At 39.2% G+C, this 18,134-nt stretch overlaps 1 protein-coding gene and 1 pseudogene across 1 annotated transcript in view; one reads left to right on the top strand and one right to left on the bottom strand.

Annotated features, from left to right (window-relative positions):
• DCBLD2 (discoidin, CUB and LCCL domain containing 2) overlaps positions 1-18,134 on the top strand; it is a 95,246-nt gene that overhangs the window by 44,997 nt on the left and 32,115 nt on the right. Inside the window, exons 3-4 of the mRNA XM_059687950.1 lie at positions 3,205-3,342; positions 17,816-17,867. Coding sequence (XP_059543933.1) covers positions 3,205-3,342; positions 17,816-17,867 — 190 coding nt within the window. The remainder of the gene's footprint in view (positions 1-3,204; positions 3,343-17,815; positions 17,868-18,134) is intronic.
• On the bottom strand, positions 11,639-13,047 carry LOC132229306 (E3 ubiquitin-protein ligase KCMF1-like; annotated as a pseudogene).

Raw genomic sequence — 18,134 nt, 5'->3', positions numbered from 1 at the left:
ACTTTTCGGTTTTCCATTTGTCTTTTGTTCAGTTGATGTGCCACCCATTTCCCTTCCTTTAAAATCGTTCCCATTGCTTGTAAATGATTGGAAATTATTTGTTGAGCAACGTTTAATCTTTCTGCAAATTGTTTTTTAGTTTGACATGCATCTTCATCCCATAATGCTTGCAATTGTTGATCTTCAAACTTTTTCGGTTGACCTGGACGTTCTTTGTCTTTCACATTGAAATCATTACTTTTAGCCCGTTTAAACCAGTGTTCACAAGTATCTTGAGATGGAGCATGTTCACCATAAGCTTCCCAAAGTATGCAATAACTTCCAGCAGCACTTTTCTTCAAAATAATGAATTAAAACTTCCCGCAAGTGCTCTTTTTTTGGGCACGAAATTCGACATTTTTAAACATAAAAATATCTATGATGTTAACACCTTCAGCAAATTTGACATGAAATTTTGAAGCTTGCTGTCAATACAACAAAATAGCATACATATCATATCACATATATATCAACATATGTGTAACTCCATCTATTGAAAAAAATCCGCATTATTAACCCGGTATACCTAGACCACTGTGGATTTGATTTGCTAATACTTTATTAAGTATTTTTGCATCTATTTTTATGAGAAACATTGGTCTGTAGTTTTCTTGTAATGTCTTTGAGTTTGGTTTTAGGGTGATGCTGGTCTCATAGGATAGGTTAGGAAATATTCCCTCTGCTTCTATCCTTTGAAAGAGATTGTAGAGAATTGGTGTAATTTTCTCCTTAAATGTTTGGTGAAATTTACCAGTGAACCCATTTGTGCCAGGTGCTTTTTCTTTTGAAGTATTATTAATTATTGATTTAATATCCTAGATATAGGCCTATTCAGATTGTTTGTTTCTTTTTGTTTGAGTTTTGGCAAATTGCGTCTTTCAAGGAACCTGTCCATTTTATCAAGGTTATCCAATTTTTGGACGTAGAGTTGTTCATAGTATGTCTTTATTGTCCTTTTGATGTCCATGGGATCTGTAAGGATCTGTCCCCACCTTCATTACGGATATTAGTGATTTTGTCTTCTCTTTTTCTTATTTAGACTTACTAGAGTCTTATTAGGTTGTTTTCTTTGTTGTTGTGTGTGTTTTTTGTTTGTTTTTTCAAATAACCTGCTTTTGGTTTCTTTTCCTAGTTTCCTAAAGGCTAATAACTTTTAAGCACTTTTATTTTCCTGGAACATGGGTTCTTTTATATTAAAAACCAGTGTTTCATGGTTGTTATGATGATTAATAATTTTAACTTTTATATTTTAATGTCCTCTATATATTCACAAAATATTTTTTCAAATACCTTTCTTATTTAATCATGAGAAACTATAGCAATTTCTGTGACTTTAAGAGCCATCAGCAGAACTTATAATTGTTGGCAGTTAAATGCTTTATTTTGATTTAGGAGTACCTTTGAATGGCCAAACTAGGGAAATGGCATTAAAGAATTAACAACTATGTTGCCCAGATTAGGAATGGATTTTCTTCTTCCTTTCCCAGAGTGCTTTGCCAAGTTCTTTGCATTACTTGTACAGCGGGTAAAGCCGGTGGTCAAAGGAGAGCCAAGTGAGGAGAAGGAGGGTCACCTTGGCTGGGAATAGCAGGTGAAGGCAGGTGTTTTTCTTGTATATTTGAACTCATTTAAGCACTTATAAGGTCAGCTATTGTACTTTTCTTTTTTCTTTCTTCTGTTTTTTAAATTGTGGTTATCCATTCTTCAGCATTGCCTTTTGAGTTTCACAGAACATAAGTGATTTTTAAAAAATGTTTTGTTTCTACCACAGATTAAATTTACTCACATTTTCGAGGACAAGATAAGTCCAGATAAACAAACAAATAGACAAAAGATGAAACTTCCGTGCTAATAAATATTTTTGGGGTTCTGTCCATATAAAAAGGGTTAAAACTATTTTTTTGCACATTGTTTCACTTTAATAATATACTTTTTATGAAGACATCATTGTATGGCATGTTAGGTATTCTTTCAAAAGGATCTTTTCCCTTTGTACTGGAAAGGATCTGAAAAGTCAGTATTTATACTGAATATCTTAATCAGGCTTGTAATAAAATCACACCTACATGTATCCTTACATGGCAAAGAACAGCTAGTACTGATGGGCCCAGATCAAACTGTTGTTCACTTTTACAAAAATTAATCTTGTGTAAAGATACTAATGACCATAATTTCTCTTGCCTTAACTATTCCCATTGGGCTTTAAGATTTAATGTGATGGGCACTGGTTCTGCACATACATAGTTGGGGTTGCTAACAAATTATATAGCTTTGAGATATTTAGAATAATGTGAAATATATATTACTCTACTTTTAAATATTTTATGTTCAAAAGCAATACAATATTTAATATTTATCCTCTTTACCAGACTATTTCTGAGTTACTTGGTATTAAAAAACAAGTCTGAAGATTTTATCATCTTATTTATATAACTTGTAATGTTATTCGATAATGTGTTATTTTGCTTAAATGTTAAAAATATTGATAGCTAAAATTACATTCCATATTTAGAAATAGAAGGTGGTGTGTGTTTTTTGTTTTTTTGTACAGATGAGCAAGACATATTTTATATTGAAAACGATAGCATCTAAGAAAAGTGCATGTTTACCTTGATGTTTTGTATTAACTTATTAAATGCTAAAAAAATTGAAAAGTTATAGACTGAATTTAGTTTTTTTATTTTAATATGAATGATCACCTAAAGGGGTTGACCAGAAGTTCCACAGGCCTTGGCAGAAAAATTGAGAAGGTTCATAAAAGGTTTGAGAGGTGGTGTCCTGAGGCCAGGAATCTTGGGGCACCTGTGGGGTTACTGATTGACTGTCAGTTTATTTGTGGGCCACCTGACTGCCTGCAATGCTTTCATTGTTTAAAAATTCCTGGTTATTCTTTTAAAGAGTATACACATGTATTTCACAGGAAATTGACTCTTCAAAAGGCCAGTAATGCTTGTACTGTTTTTTTCTTTTGCATCATTTGAAGTTATTACTTGACTTTTTTCTTTTTCCAACCAGAGTAATGGGATTTTTAATCACTAAACATCCTACTTATCATTTTATTTAACATGCAGAGTTTGGTATATTATTCTGATTCTATTATCTACATGGTAAATATTATTGACTTCATAAGAGTCACAACAAAGATCTGCTTTTCTTCATTCCTAGGCAAATACTGTGGTCTGGGATTGCAGATGAACCATTCAATTGAATCAAAAAGCAATGAAATTACAGTGCTGTTCATGAGTGGAATCCATGTTTCTGGACGAGGATTTTTGGCTTCATACTCAGTTATAGAAAAACAAGGTAATTTTCACTTTATACCATGGCGCCTGCATTTTATATTTCCTAAAAACAAAAATGAAATTTTTCTTTTAGTATCTGTTCCATAAGCTTGGGATAGGGTAGAAGGACTGAACAGTTAAGAACACTTACATAAATTTGACAAGTAAGATTAGGTCAGTATTAGAGCCCAATAATTTAAAATGTATTAACTATTATATAAAGCCCATATACTTTCCTTTCCTTAGTAGCGGAAAAACTGATTTTTCACTTTTATAATATTGGAACACAATAATTACTTGAAAAATCTGTCAATTATTGAAATGTAGTATATTGATATAAAGCTTTATTATCCACATTTTACCATTTCATAGGACTGTGCTCAAGACCATTTTACCGTTTTTCTCAGAGAATAGAATCTCATACTACCAGGAGTACCATAAGTGCTATCTGAGACACTGTAAAATTAACATGCGATATTCTCCAGATTGTTAATGTTTAGAATCTAAAGGGGGGAGGGTGGCTAAAATAAAAGCTATTAAGTGGAATAAAATGTACAATTTATGAATCACTAAGATACAATGCAAGACTTGAATGAAATCTCTCATGTATTTTGACTGCTTGGCACGTATTTATTCCCCTGTGCTATTAGAGTACTGTGGTGAGAAAAGTTAAGATATGTTGCTAGTACAAGGATATATTAAAATAATCATTTAAATATTCAACAGTTTTTCTAAGTTCACCATTAAAAATAAAAAATTGGGTTTTTAAATTTTATAAATAAGGAAATTGTCAAAAACCTCCCAGTTGTGAGAATGTTAGACACTAGGAGGAGTCTGTTTCCCTTAGCTTCTAAGCGATGGATCAGGGTGTGAAGGCTAATCTCATGTGAGAAAGAACAATCATTGGATGGAATAATGGAAAGAAGAAAACTGGAAAATTATGCTAATAAGCAATTAAAATTTTTTACACAACCAGGAAAACTAAGGCAATGTAGTGTTTAGAAGGGGCACTTAGGTAGTTCTGGAATGAAAACCAGGTGACCTCTAGCCGATCAGTTGAACTTCATCTGCAAGTAGATTAGTTGTGAGGAATCTTATATAATAAAAGCCTAATATGCTGTGTCTGGTTGTCCCATCGTCCTTTCAACCAATCAAAATGCAATATGCTAATGATATGCTAAGGTTGCTCAACTGCTCACTATGACGTGCACTGACCACCAGGGGGGCAGATAGTCGACTGATTGTCCAGTCACTATGATGTGCACTGACCATCAAAGGGCAGATGCTGACTGGTAGGTTAGCTTGCTGCTGGGGTCCGGCCGATTGGGACTGAGCAAGACGGGCCAGGCATGCCCTGGAGCCCTCCCGTGGTCCCTCTCTGCTGGCCAACCTCCCGCGTCCCTCCCCAGCCCTGATCGTGCACTGGTGGGGTCCCTCTACCTGGCCTGCGCCCTCTTGCAATCTGGGACCTCGGGGAATGTCGGAGAACCAGCTTCTGCCGGATCTTACAGGCCAGGCTGAGGGACCCCACTGGTGCACAAATCATTAGACTACTAAGTCTAATAATACATGTGTAGTGTCTGTAGGCACACAGCATAGTAGGCACAAACAAATGTTAGTTTTGCCCCTTTCACCACTGTACACACATACTCATGTTCCCCCACCCCTTACCATCAAAACAGTAAGGTAAAAGAGAAAGAGATGATGATAGATTTCCATCTTTTCAGCTTTACTTCCTAAGAATCTTGGGCTGATATGAGAGGATAGAAAGTAAGCAGTTTGCTTCTTATTCTTAAGTTCCTTGGTCTTAATATCAGGTTTAATTATTTATTTTGCTTCATATGTTCCCCTTCTCTCTTTGTTATTTATTGAATTGAAGGTTTTTGGAAAATAAGTATTTTCTCTTTAAAAAAATGTTCTTATATCAGATATTTAAATTATAGAGCTTCTTGATCCATAGGTGTCCTGCATTAAAGTTTCTTAAGAATTGACAAATTCCAAATAGCTATGACTTTATTTTATAACTTCTAAAGTTTTTTAAAAATTGGTCCTCAAAATCTGGAAGTTTTTATAATCATACTTTCAAAATGCATAATCGTCTTGGGAAATCCTCATCTCAGAGGTTTCTCCTGAGTTTTTACCTTAAAAAAACAAACAAACATATCTTTGTCCCATTCATCAAGCATTTGTTTTAGTTGAAGTTGAGTGAATTGTCAAAATTCAAATGAACATAGGTTGAATTTCTTATTACATACTCTTCTTGGGTGGCCTTTTAGTCATAATTTCTTATGACTCATTCATTTGAAGGCTGGTTGGCTTTGGTTGAGAGCCTCATTTTATTTCCATCCAGGAAACTTAGCTGCCACACTGAATTCCATGAATATTTTCAAGGAACATCACTCCATGTCCCCAGCTTAGCAACCTAGTTAAAGATTTAGAGCATTTGGGAATGAAGATTGTGAAAAATCTTGCTTCAACAGCTTCTTCAATTGTTAAACTCTCACAAATGTGTGAAAGAATCCTGATTTTGTGTGAGATAGATTAATTTCCATTACTTTGTGCAAGAGCAAATTGCAATATTATATTTCTTTTAATGTCTTATTTCCTGGTATATGCTTGACATTGAGGAAATAGCAGCAAATAATACAGATACAATCATACTTTCATAGGGTTTTCTGTATAGAGTTGGAAAAAAGATATCAAACACAAGGTTACTTAATTGTAATTATGAAACAATGTACAGTTAAGTCCAGTAAGTACAATGAAGGTTATAGTCAACAGATAAGAGGCCAGAGCAGAGTGGGGAGTGGAAAATTGATAAAGAGCAAAGCTCTCCTGAGGAAGTCGCTTTTAAGCTGAGAACTGAAGGATTAATTGAAAGTTCCAGACAGACAAGGAATTAAGACATCCTAGGGGAGAGAACAGCAGGTATAAAGGACTCGTAGTGGGAAGGAGTTCTGGAGGAAGCAGAACAGAAGCCAGCACATCTGGGGTGAAGTGAGTGCATGGTGAGTAGGTCACATTATTCAAGTCTTTGTAGAAAATGTAGGGGTTGAAGCTTGACTGGATTTATGTTTTTTATAACTTTTAAGGTTTTAACCTCTTATTTTTAATGATCTATGAACAGTAGTTTCCAGTATTTTATACTAACTGCTATTTTTTAAATTTTCACCTGTGAACCTCATTTTGAAAGATTGTATCTACCATTGAAAAGTTTTCCCATTGTCCCATTAAGTAGCAGGCAGATTCATATAAGTATGAATCAGCACTTCTAGTAATTATGAGAAAACTGGGATTTCTACTTGGACTTGGTATAATATCATCAAATTCCAACTAGACTCTCTGAAATTGAACTTTTTACCTGAAAATTAAAAATATATGTGGTCTGGACATCATATTAACAAGCACTATTTAGAAGTTCTATAGAGAGAAACTTCTAAGTTACTGCCAATCTTACTGAGAGAGGCAGAACCAGCCACTTACTCAGAGGTCCAGACCTAGTAACTCAGATCATTTAATCTAGTACTAGAGGCCCGGTGCATGAAATTCGTGCACTTGCGGGGGGTAGGGGGGAGGAGAATGGGGGCAGTCCCTCAGCCTGGCCTGCACCCTCTTGCAGTCCGGGAGCCCTCAGGGTATGTCCAACTGCTGCAGAGGCAGGGGAGGCTCCCGCCACCGCTGCTGCACTTGCCAGCCATGAGCCCGGCTTCTAGCTGATTTGTGCTCCCCCTGTGGGAGTGCACTGACCACCAGGGGCCAGCTCCTGCGTTGAGCATCTGCCCACTGGTGGTCAGTGTACATCATAGTGACCGTTTGTTCCACCATTCGGTCGATTTGCATATTAGCCTTTTATTATATAAGATGCTAGTAAATGTTACTGACATTTCCATTCTCAAACATAAACTTAAAAACATAGCGTTTACCCCTGGACTTGAAAACTAAAATAAATTTTATAGGTGAGTGATCTCAGTTTCTAGTTTTGAATCTGTTCAACATTGGTCAGTTTCTAGGAAAAGCTCAACATTTCTAGAATGATTCTGGGTAATGATTTTTTAAAGTTATTTTAGTTTTAGGACAGGGAGCTCAGCTGACATATCTATATTTGCATTGAAAGCTTCAAGTCCTTCAAGGCAGCTTCTATTTGCCATAAATTGGATGGTGTATGTGTACACAGTTGAAAAGTAGTAGTCTGATGTTTCTTTTGTGGAACATGAAATCATAACTTTAAAGGTAATTTTAAACCTCATCACTTTAGATTTCATTAATCAAGAATTTTGTAGTGTTCAATCTAAAGGTTGCCTTTATTTTTGTGAGGAGAAATCATAAATGGTTTAAAATTTGATTTGAAATAAAATGACCAGTGTAGATATTACCGTACTTCCTAATTGGAACTCATAAACACTTGTTCACTCACTCCCCACTGACCCATGAGGACAATGTGCTTAAGACTTGTGAACAGCTGGGCTTGGGAAATGTTTCCATTTGACAGTGTAATTGTTGCTATATGTTAGATTATTTTTAGAGTTAACACCAATAGTGTTAACAATTTTCTGATTGCTGTATTCTCTAACCACATTTTTTGCAAATATTTTCCATTTCTTCCATCTTATATCAGATTATATCAACTTATAAATGAAGCATAGGGTGAAATAGAGAATTTCTTTGTAATAGAATCCAGATTTCTGTAATTCTCTTTTCTTCATGGAATGTTTTTAGTTTTGAAAATAGAGCATGAATTCCTTAGATTTTTTGCTACCTTAATCATACAGTAATTTTATAGAATCCTTTCTGTTTTGAGTACTATACTTAGCTAGGTTTCTATATTTAGTTTTTCTATTGTGTTCCTAATTTTTGTTATGTTGTTTCTGGCAAACATTTTAAAACTTTTAAGCTGTCTAATAAGATTTATTGCATCAGTTTACATGCATATCTTTATATTTATCCTTGTTTATACAAAAATGAATATGCATCGTGTTTGTAAACATAATACAGTACACATGGAGAAAAATATCTGTATTTTGGTGTCAGTTTGTACAACAAAGGTACTAATGAGCAAAGTGTTACTAGTTTTGCAGAGAAAACATTTATAAACAAAAACTGTTAAGACAGTGTTAACTCAAAGAGGCAGTTTAATCTATGGGATAGAGTTTATTTCACACTGAAATAACCTGAGAGCACCTTAATGATTTTAATGATTTCTATGTTTCATTTTTTTACTATATTAGGAATGCTGCTATGGGACTAGGTGTGTTTATGTGCCATCCAGTAGATATATTAGTGGCCTAGATGCTGTGTAGGTCACAAAAGAATTGTTTGATCTTTTAATGTCTTATATTCACTTTTTAGTATGTAGCATTTAGATGTTAAAGGCGTTTGATTTATCTATCCTATATAATAAAAGGGTAATATGCAAATTGATCCTAACGGCTGAACTACCAGAACGACCGCTCAACCAGTCACTATGAGGTGCCCTGACCACCTCTAGGTTCCTTTCCCCAGCCGGCAGGCTCCCATCGCCTGATGGCTAACAGGGAACCAGGGGTGGGTGGCAGGGAACGTGAACGGCACCAAGCCAAGGCCCTGACCCTGTCAGTCATCCCACACACAGAGGGCAACCTGCAGTGGGGGTGTGGCTGGTGAGCGGGCGGGAACGGTCAACCTCTCGGTCCCTCCCCCTGGCCATCAGGCTCCGATCACCCAGTGGCAAACCGGGAACTGGGGATGGGTGGCTGAAGGGGGGTAGGGCCAGCTGCGGGCAGCCAGGGAAGATGGCCCTGATCGCAGGCCTGATCTAGGGACCATACCTGCACACGAATTTTGTGTGCCGGGCTTCTAGTAATAAGGATAATGATAACTGGCATTTATTGAGCCATTACTATATGATTGCATGTACTATGTGATCTGGGGGCATTTTGTCATCTAATCCTTAAAAAAAAACCAGGAGGTAGGCACTATTACTATCCCTACAATAAAAATTAGGAAATGTATTTCTAGAGGTTAAATAACTTATCCAAGAGTCATGTAGCTATTTATTGCTCAAATTAGGGAAAAAAAAACAACAAACAGACAAATAACAAACTTCACCAAAAGTTGAAAAAGACAAAACCATATTTACGTAACTTGGAAAAAAGATGTAACCTACTATTAAATTTAACAATCCATTCAATTTGCTGATTAGACAATTAGTAAATATTTATTAAACATATAAATGATTAATTGAATGAATAAATCATTCCAACAAACCTGTATTGAGTTCCAGGTAGAGATTTTACACCAATTTAATTGAAAGCTTTCCATAAAACCACAATCTTCAAATGGCAGATAAATTGCCAACATAATGACCCATAGTCCATAAAGGAAGGTTCTGCCCTAACTGGTTTGGCTCAGTGAATAGAGTGTCGGCCTGCGGACTCAAGAGTTGCAGGTTCAATTCCAATCAAGGGCATGTACCTTGGCTGTGGGCACATCCCCAGTAGGGAGTATGCAGGAGGCAGCTGATAAATGTTTCTCTCTCATCGATATTTCTAACTCTCTATCCCTCTCCCTTCCTCTCTGTAAAATATCAATAAAATATATTTAAAGTAGTTGAATAAAGGAAGGTCCTGCCTGGCCGGCATAGTTCAGTGGTTGAGCATTGACCTATGAACCAGGAAGTCATGATTCCATTCCAGGTCAGGGAAAATGTCTGGGTTGTGGGCTCGATCCCCAGTAGGGGGTGTGCAGGAGTCAGCAGATCAAGGATTCTCTCTCATCATTGATGTTTCTATCTCTCTCTCTCTCTCCCCTCCTCTCTGAAATCAATAAAAATATATTTTTTTAAAAACAGGACCTAAGAAATGTCATTCTCATACAGACCAAAAGAAGCAGGAATAACTTGTTCTTTCTTTGGGAAGTCAAACTGTTAGAGGAGTACTCAGAGAAGTTGGCAGAAGACAGAGCACACAATAAATGGAAGCCTAGAATAGTGGTCTCAAAGAAAAGATGAGAAGAAGTCCAAAGGAGGCAGAATCTAAGAGAACAAAGCCTGACTTAACAACCAGAAGTTTGCTGATGGACTTCGTTAGAATTGTGGGGAATGACACCAAGTTTCAAGGGCATTTGGATGAATGGGCTAAAGAGGAAGGGAATGTGGTCTTTTTAAATGTTTGGTGATAAAAAAGAGAGGGAAGTCCTAACCAATTTGGCTCAGTTAATAGAGCATTGAAGAGTCCCGGGTTTGATTCTGGTCAAGGGCGCATGCTTGGGTTGAAGGCTCTGTCCACAGTAGAGGGCGTGCAGGAGGCAGCCAATCAAAGATTCTCTCTCATCATTGATGTTTCTATCTCTCTCCTTCTCCCTTCTCTCTGAAATCAGTCTGTATATATACAACACTAATATGCAAATAGACTGAACGGTGGAACAACCAGTCACTATGATGTGCGCTGACCACCAGGGGCGCATGCGGAACATGGCATGTGTCGGTAGCAGGTGGCATAGTGTGGAACATGGCAGGCATCGGCCACAGCGGGATGGTGGGGCAGGTGAACGGGGGCGCCAGACCAAGGTGGGGCGCCGGTTGCTTTCATTAGCGAACCTGTGGTGGTTCTTTGCTCCAATGCGCCATGGTCCCACCAGGCACTCGCACCTGCTGCTGGTGCCGGCCCTGTTTCCACCCACTGCCGGCGCTGGAGTGCCACTTGCACCCACTGCTAGCACCAGGCACCGTCAGTGGATGCGAGTGGCGACTTACCCCTGAGGGCTTCTCCCCTGAGGACTCCTGGACTATGAGACTTCTGGACTTCTGCCTGCTCACCCCCTAACCACTCCCATGCCAGCCTGATAAACACCTAACTGCCCGCCCCTGCCGGCCATCTTGTGGCTGTGGGAGCCGCCATCTTTGAGGGAGGGGCAGTCAATTAGCATATTCCCTCCTTATTGGCTGTGGGTGCTGCCATCTTTGAGAAGGCATGAGGATCAATTAGCATATTCCCTCCTTGTTAGATAGGAGGATTGCTAGCAGAAGTCTCTGAGCAGATGGTTTCCTTTGAGCTGTATTTATCTTGCCTAGAATGTTTCTTGTTAGTTGGGAGCCTTGTAGTAACGGTGGTCCTCAGGAAGGCTCTTTACTTGGGAAAAGATTTCAAGAAAGACACATCTTAAGGCTTCTACAATTCCCACCTTAATCGATGTTATTTTGCCTTTATGAAGTTGTAAAGGTCAAAGTCTATAATTATGACTTACTTTTTCTGTCTTGAGTCATCTTGGCTCTCCTTATAGCTGTCAATTTTGAATTCCTATTTTCCTCCTAGGGAGCTCTTTCGAGTCCCATGGAATTTTTTTTTTTTTAAGGTAAACCATAAAGTGGTTTTTATTCATTAATACTTATTAGAGATTTCCATTTTCCTCTTCAGTTTGCATGTGGAGTACTAGGAGAGCCTTTTTCATGTCTGGGTACAGGAAGCCGAGACCACCTCTGCACTGCTACCTGCATTTACCTGCTAGAAGTAAACGTTCGTTAAGTGGAAGTGATTATTATATATATTTCTCTCTTCCTTTTGACTGTACACTATGTAACTAGAGTGACAGACCTGAAATTGCAATCACCAAACAAACCCAAGATAGTTGTCCACTTTCCTTGGCAAATACAGCACAGAGGGCATTGTCTGCAAATTGAGACATCAAAGAGGAGGTGGTGAAGGCTCATTTCCTTTATCACTGTCTTTTAAATTTAGGTTTTCTAAAGCAATATCTAAAGGCATAACATCTACACAGCCCATAGCACCAAAATCTGCCGTCCCCCCTCCCCATTCGTCCTCATCTAAGGGGAACTCTCTGCACACTGAGTGAACAGCAGACGCTCCTGAACAAACAGGATGCGGTCTGCACGCTCACTTTGCATGGTTTGGTGTTCTGTGTCAGACATTTTAGGATCATTCAACCTTGTTAAAAGAAATTGGGAATTCTGGAGTTTGCTGACTGCTTCCATGTTAGCCATCTTGGTTGTTGCAGTGTATAATGTGATTGTAGTGGTGACACTCCTTGTATCAATGCTCCAGCTTGCCGCGTGTGGTCTGCAGTCACGCTGCCTGGGCTTGCTGCTTTTCTAGCTGCAGCTGCAGCTGCATTTGTTCTAACTGAGCAGCAGAAGGGCTGGAAGAATTAAACTGTCCTCTTGCAGAATGTCTCATTCCTGATAACTGAGAGAAAAGCTCAGCTACAGGACCCACGGCTTCCCTATTGCTGGAGAATATGAACTCTGAGAAGAAAAAGTTCATACTAATAAGTGCATGTTTGATCTATGAGCATGAGGACTTCCTAACCCTCAGCCAGGGGGAAACATTTTGCGTACATGTGGAACACCCCTCGATTCATCTAAACCTCTAGGGGCTCTGTGCTCAAGTGTAAGATGAGCTGCAGAGTCATCTGTGACATGAGTAGGACCGCCTCCAGGTAATGCTGCACATACAGGACAAATCACTTCTGCATGTTCCATAGAGCCCATTTTCCCACAATAGAGACAGGTAAGGCTGTGGCTGCTCTATAGAGAAAGCTTCCCCACCATAGTACAAACCAAAACCTACCTTTGTTAGTGTGGACTGCATTGGGTGGTCTGTTGTATTCATTGTTGTTACACCACTTTCATAGCAAGACACAAAGATTGTCATTGTAGCAAATTAAACACATATCTGCAGCCTTGAAAATTACCTTTTAAACATGTATCACAGCTGACACCTTCATGTTGGGACATGCTAGTTCAGACGGTGGCAGCATGGCCTCTCCCCAGTTGAGCTCCCAAAGAATTTGAGAGCAAGGTCAAATGAGTTGCATACATTTGCCTGGCATAACCTGGAGTTTCAGCCCTGAATGGACTTGTAATAAAGCCCTGTTCTGATCAAGTATATCCATAGTCGAGCAGCATTCTGGCACATGGCCTGAAGGTAATGGGGCCAGCTGGCATTCTTCTTGTGGCTTAAATACCATGTTGGACCACACAGGTACCTTTTTATCTCAGGCTATTAATCTTAGAAGTTCAATTTTTAATCTTAGAAACTGGAAACTCTTTTGGTAGAGCAGGAAAGTGGAAAATTAATTCTTACTAATGCAATGAAAAGATTGCCAGGAATAACTAGAGTATAGGTAATTCAGTTTGCTTATCCAAGTCAGTAAACCTGGTAGTAGTGAACCCCTATCCAGGCATGTATCCTCTTCAACTCCTAAAACACAGATTTAACCTAATCATCATTCAAATGCCTGTGGTATATAGATAATAATCCATATAATTGCTCTCAAAATACCATTTTTCTGTTGGTGTAACAATTGTTATGCTCTAGTTCTTTCAAGACACGTTTCATTTGGCTAACATGGTTTTTTCAGAATTGTGGAATAGCATCATCAGCTATCCTATCATTGCTGTGGTGGTCATTAATTTAATGGCTATTTGAGTACCATCAGTATTCTGCGACACAGGTGAGGTACTGTCTCCCTTAGCAAAGTTGTTTGGCCAAGAGTTTCTATGTGAAGTCACTTACCTTTGTGGTTGCCTTAGGGCTTTCTTCCAGGCTTTTCTCCCTCCCGGTTAGAACATGCTTGGACTTAGCCAGACATGCTAACAATCACGTACTCATCTGTGTATTTAATAAGTGGTAATAAAATCCTCCTGTTGTGCCACGTGTCTCTGTCTCTGTGTGTAGACCCAGCATTATCTAATGACTAGAGGTCCGGTGCACGAAATTTGTGCGCGGGTACGGTCCCGAGGCCTACCTGAGATCAGGGCCACTTTCCCCGGCTGCCTGCAGCCAACCCTGCCCCCCGCTGCCACCCACCCCCAGCTCCCCATTTGCCATCAGGTGATTGGTGCCTGACTGCCAGGGGAAGGGACCGAGAGGTCGGCTGTTCCCACCTGCTCACCGGCCCCACCCCCGCCGCAGGTTGCTGTCTGTGTGTGAGGTGACCGGCGGGGGGGCGGGGGGGGGCCTTGGCCTGGCGCTGTCTGCATCCCCCGCCACCTAACCCTGATTCCCCATTTGCCATCAGGCAATCGGAGCCTGCCAGCCAGGGAAAGAGATGGAGAGGTGGTCAGTGACCCTCATAGTGACTGCTCCAGGGGTTGTTCTGGTCATTCCACTGTTAGGGTCAATTTGCATATTACCCTTTTATTATATAAGATAGAGACCTGGTGCACGAGTGGGAGCCAGCTGACCTGCCCTGAAGGGGGCCCCAGATCAGGGTGGGGGTCCCTGCTGGGGGGCAGGGAGGGCCTGGGTGAGGGGCCATGCCCCCGATTGGGGTGGGGGGCTCTACTGGAGGGAAGGGCCAGCCTGGGCGAGGGACCACCGAGGGTTTGCAGGCCGGCCACAACCTGATCGGGGTGGGGGTCCCTGCGGGGTGTCAGGGCCGGCCTGGGCGAGGGGCCGGTAGTTCTGATCTCTGGTAGTTCTGGTCATTGTGCTGTTTTTGTCACTGGGCTTTTATTATATAGGATGCTGCTTGTAACTCTGTAATGCATCAACAAATCGTTCATATATAACACACGCTACTACAAAAGCACGTGATAGTTATCAATTCATTAAAACAGACAAAACAAGCCTAGGTGCCTACTATGTGCTAAAGGTGTTTAACTTGCCAAGGTCTGGGGGAGCTCCTTTAGGAAGTGACAGTTAAGCTGAAACCTTAGAGGGGAGTCAGCTTATCTAAGGGTACTTGAAAAGACTCCCAGACCAAGAGAACGGCATGGTCCAGAGAAGACTAGTGTGGCAAGAAGCCATGGGGGATACAAGATGAGACTGAAACAGAACCAGGCACTTCCAGACCTTGTGGGTCATGTTGAAGATTTATCCTATGTCCTCAGAGCAGAAAGAAGCCATTGAAATGCTCCAGCCAAAAGCCATCTTTACATAGCCTGTGAACTAGGTCTCACTTAGGCAGCTGAGCTCTTACTCAGACGTGTTGATTTCTAAATAGAAATTGTTAAGCTTTTAAAGTTTTGTTGTATTTAGAGAGGTGCTTCTCTAACTGTAGTGTGTTTAAAAATTACCTGGAGGACTTGTTAAAACAGATTTTTGGGTCCCATTCCCAGATATACTGTAAGTCTGGATGGTGTTCAGGAATTTGAATATCTTTTTTTCCCCTAATTTAAATTATTTATTCTTTAAAGTATTACATATGTTTCCTTTTTCCCCCATTGGCCTCTCCCTGGCCGTTCCCAGCCCCCCTCCCCCAGGACATACCCTCACCCCCCTACTGTCTGTGTCTATGGGTTATGCTTATATGCATGCGTACACGTCTTTTGGTTGATCTCTTACCCCCCCCCCTCCCCTGCCTACCCTCTGAGGTTGGATGGTCTGTTTGATGCTTTCTATGTCTCTTGATATATTTGTGTTCATCAGTTTATGTTGTTCATTATATTCCACACATGAATGAGGTCATGTGATATATATCTTTCTCCGGCTGGCTTATTTCACATAGCGTAATGCTCTCTAGGTCCATCCATGCCGTTGCAATTGGTAAGAATTCTTTCTTTTTTACCGCAGCGTAGTATTCCATTGTGTAGATGTACCACAGTTTTTCAATCCACTCATCTGCTGATGGGGACTTAGGCTGTTTCCAAATCTTAGCTATAGTAAATTATGCTGATATGAACATAGGGGTGCATATATCCTTCCTGATGAGTTTTTCTGATTTCTTGGAATATATTCCTAGAAGTGGTATTACTGGGTCAAATGGAAGTTCCATTTTTACTTTTTTGATGAAACCCCATACTGTTTTCCTTAGTGGCTGCACCAGTCAGCATTCCCATCAGCAGTGCAAGAGGATTCATGCAATCATAGTAGGGTTCTTTAATACTTCATTGACACCACTGTATAAATCCTCTAAACAAAAAATCAGCAAAGAAACAGCAATCCTAAATGACTCATTAGATCATATAGAATAATTGACATCTTGAGAACATTTCACCCCAAAGCTGCAGAATATACATTCTTCTCAAGTGCACATGGGACATTTTCAAAGATAGAACACATACTGGGACACAGGCAGAAGATAGAAATCATATCAAGCATCTTCTCAGATCACAATGGCATAAAATTAGAAATCAACTACAATTAAAACAGTGAAAAAAATCAAACACTTGGAGGCTAAATAGCATGCTATTAAATAATGACTGGATTACCAAAGGGATCAAAGAAGATATAAAAAGCATCCTGGAAACAAATGACAATGAAAACACAACAATCCAAAATCTGTGGGACACAGTGAAAGCAGTCCCGAGAGGGAAGTTCATAGCTCTACAGGCCTACCTCAAGAAAACAAGAAAAACTGGTAATAAATTATCTAATCCTACAACTCAAAGAATTAGAAAGAGAGCAACGAGAAAAACTCAGAGCAAGTAGAAGGAAGGAAATAATAAATATCAGAGCATAAATAAATGACAAAGAAAAAAAAACAAAAAAAAATACAAAAGATCAATAAAATCAAGAGCTAGTTCTTTGAACGGATAAACAAGAGTGATGAACCTCTAGCCAGGCTTACCAAGAAACAGAGAGAGGACCCAAATAAATAAAATCAGAAATGAAAGAGGCTAAATAACAACAGATCCCACAGAAATACAAAGGATTGTAAAAAAATACTATGAACAGCTCTACGCCAACAAACTCGACAACCTAGAAGAAATGGACATATTTCTAGAAAAATACAATCTTCCAAAACTCAATCAGGAAGAATAAAAAACCTGAATAGGCTGATAACTACCTATGAAATTGAAGCAGTAATCAAAAACCTTCCAACAAATAAAAGCCCTGGTCTGGACAGCTTCACAGCAGAGTTTTACTAAATGCTCAAAGAAGAACTAAAACCTATCCTCCTTAGGCTATTCCAAAAAATTCCAGAGGAAGGCACACTTCCATGCTCTTTGCATGAATTTCTAATAAGTTCCTGGAAAATGCTGATGCTGCTGGTCCTGCCATGGACCAGATTTGAGTTGCAGTTATTCAGAATTAACTCACCTCTCTTTTGTCATCATTTTCCTGTTGTAACCAGCAAAGGATCATGTTTAGTCACACAATAACTAAAATAGTTTTGTTTTTTGCTTTGTTTTTTTTTTGGGAGGGGGGGGGTTACATTTTACAGAAGCCGTTTAAAGGCTATAAATTATACTTATCTATGTACCTTTCATATACAGGGTGGGGTAAAAGTGGGCTTACATTCTTTGTATGGAAAATAATACAAGAATAAACTCTTTCACCTACTTGCAACTATAATCCTACTTTTGCCCCACCCTGTATATATGTGATTGAGGTGATGTAGTAAACAGCATTGGGGATGCATAGCCCAGAAATCAAGATACTTAAAACAGAAAGAAATCTTGATTAACAAAAATTTGTAAAACGTTATTAGTACTACTTTGACAGCTGTTGAGAATTTTGAAATTTAGAACAATATGATTTGGGATTTGGACACAGTGTTTCAGCAAGAGTGAATCTATGTTTTACTGAACGCTTTTTTTATTTTTGCTTTTCTAGATCTAATTACTTGTTTAGACACTGCATCCAGCTTTTTGGAACCTGAGTTCAGGTATGACTATATTTGTGCCCTTTTTTCCCCCCCTTAAATTTACCTTTATCAACTTCATCCTCATTCTTTATACACTTAAGATTAATGTACATTGTGACATAGACATTGTTCTAAGACCTCACTCAATAAACCAGAGTTTATTTAAAGCCATTGAGTTACCATGTTTAAGTTTTTCATTAATTGTAGCATTTGGATCCTCTCCACAATGAAAATGTAATATACTTTCAAAGTAAAACTAGTTGCTCTTCAAAATCTGGCAAAACTGCT

Source organism: Myotis daubentonii, chromosome 3, assembly GCF_963259705.1.
Source record: "Myotis daubentonii chromosome 3, mMyoDau2.1, whole genome shotgun sequence".
Classification (NCBI taxonomy): Eukaryota; Metazoa; Chordata; class Mammalia; order Chiroptera; family Vespertilionidae; genus Myotis; species Myotis daubentonii.
Note: the sequence above shows the minus strand (reverse complement) of the source record. Positions and strands in the feature narration are given on the sequence as shown.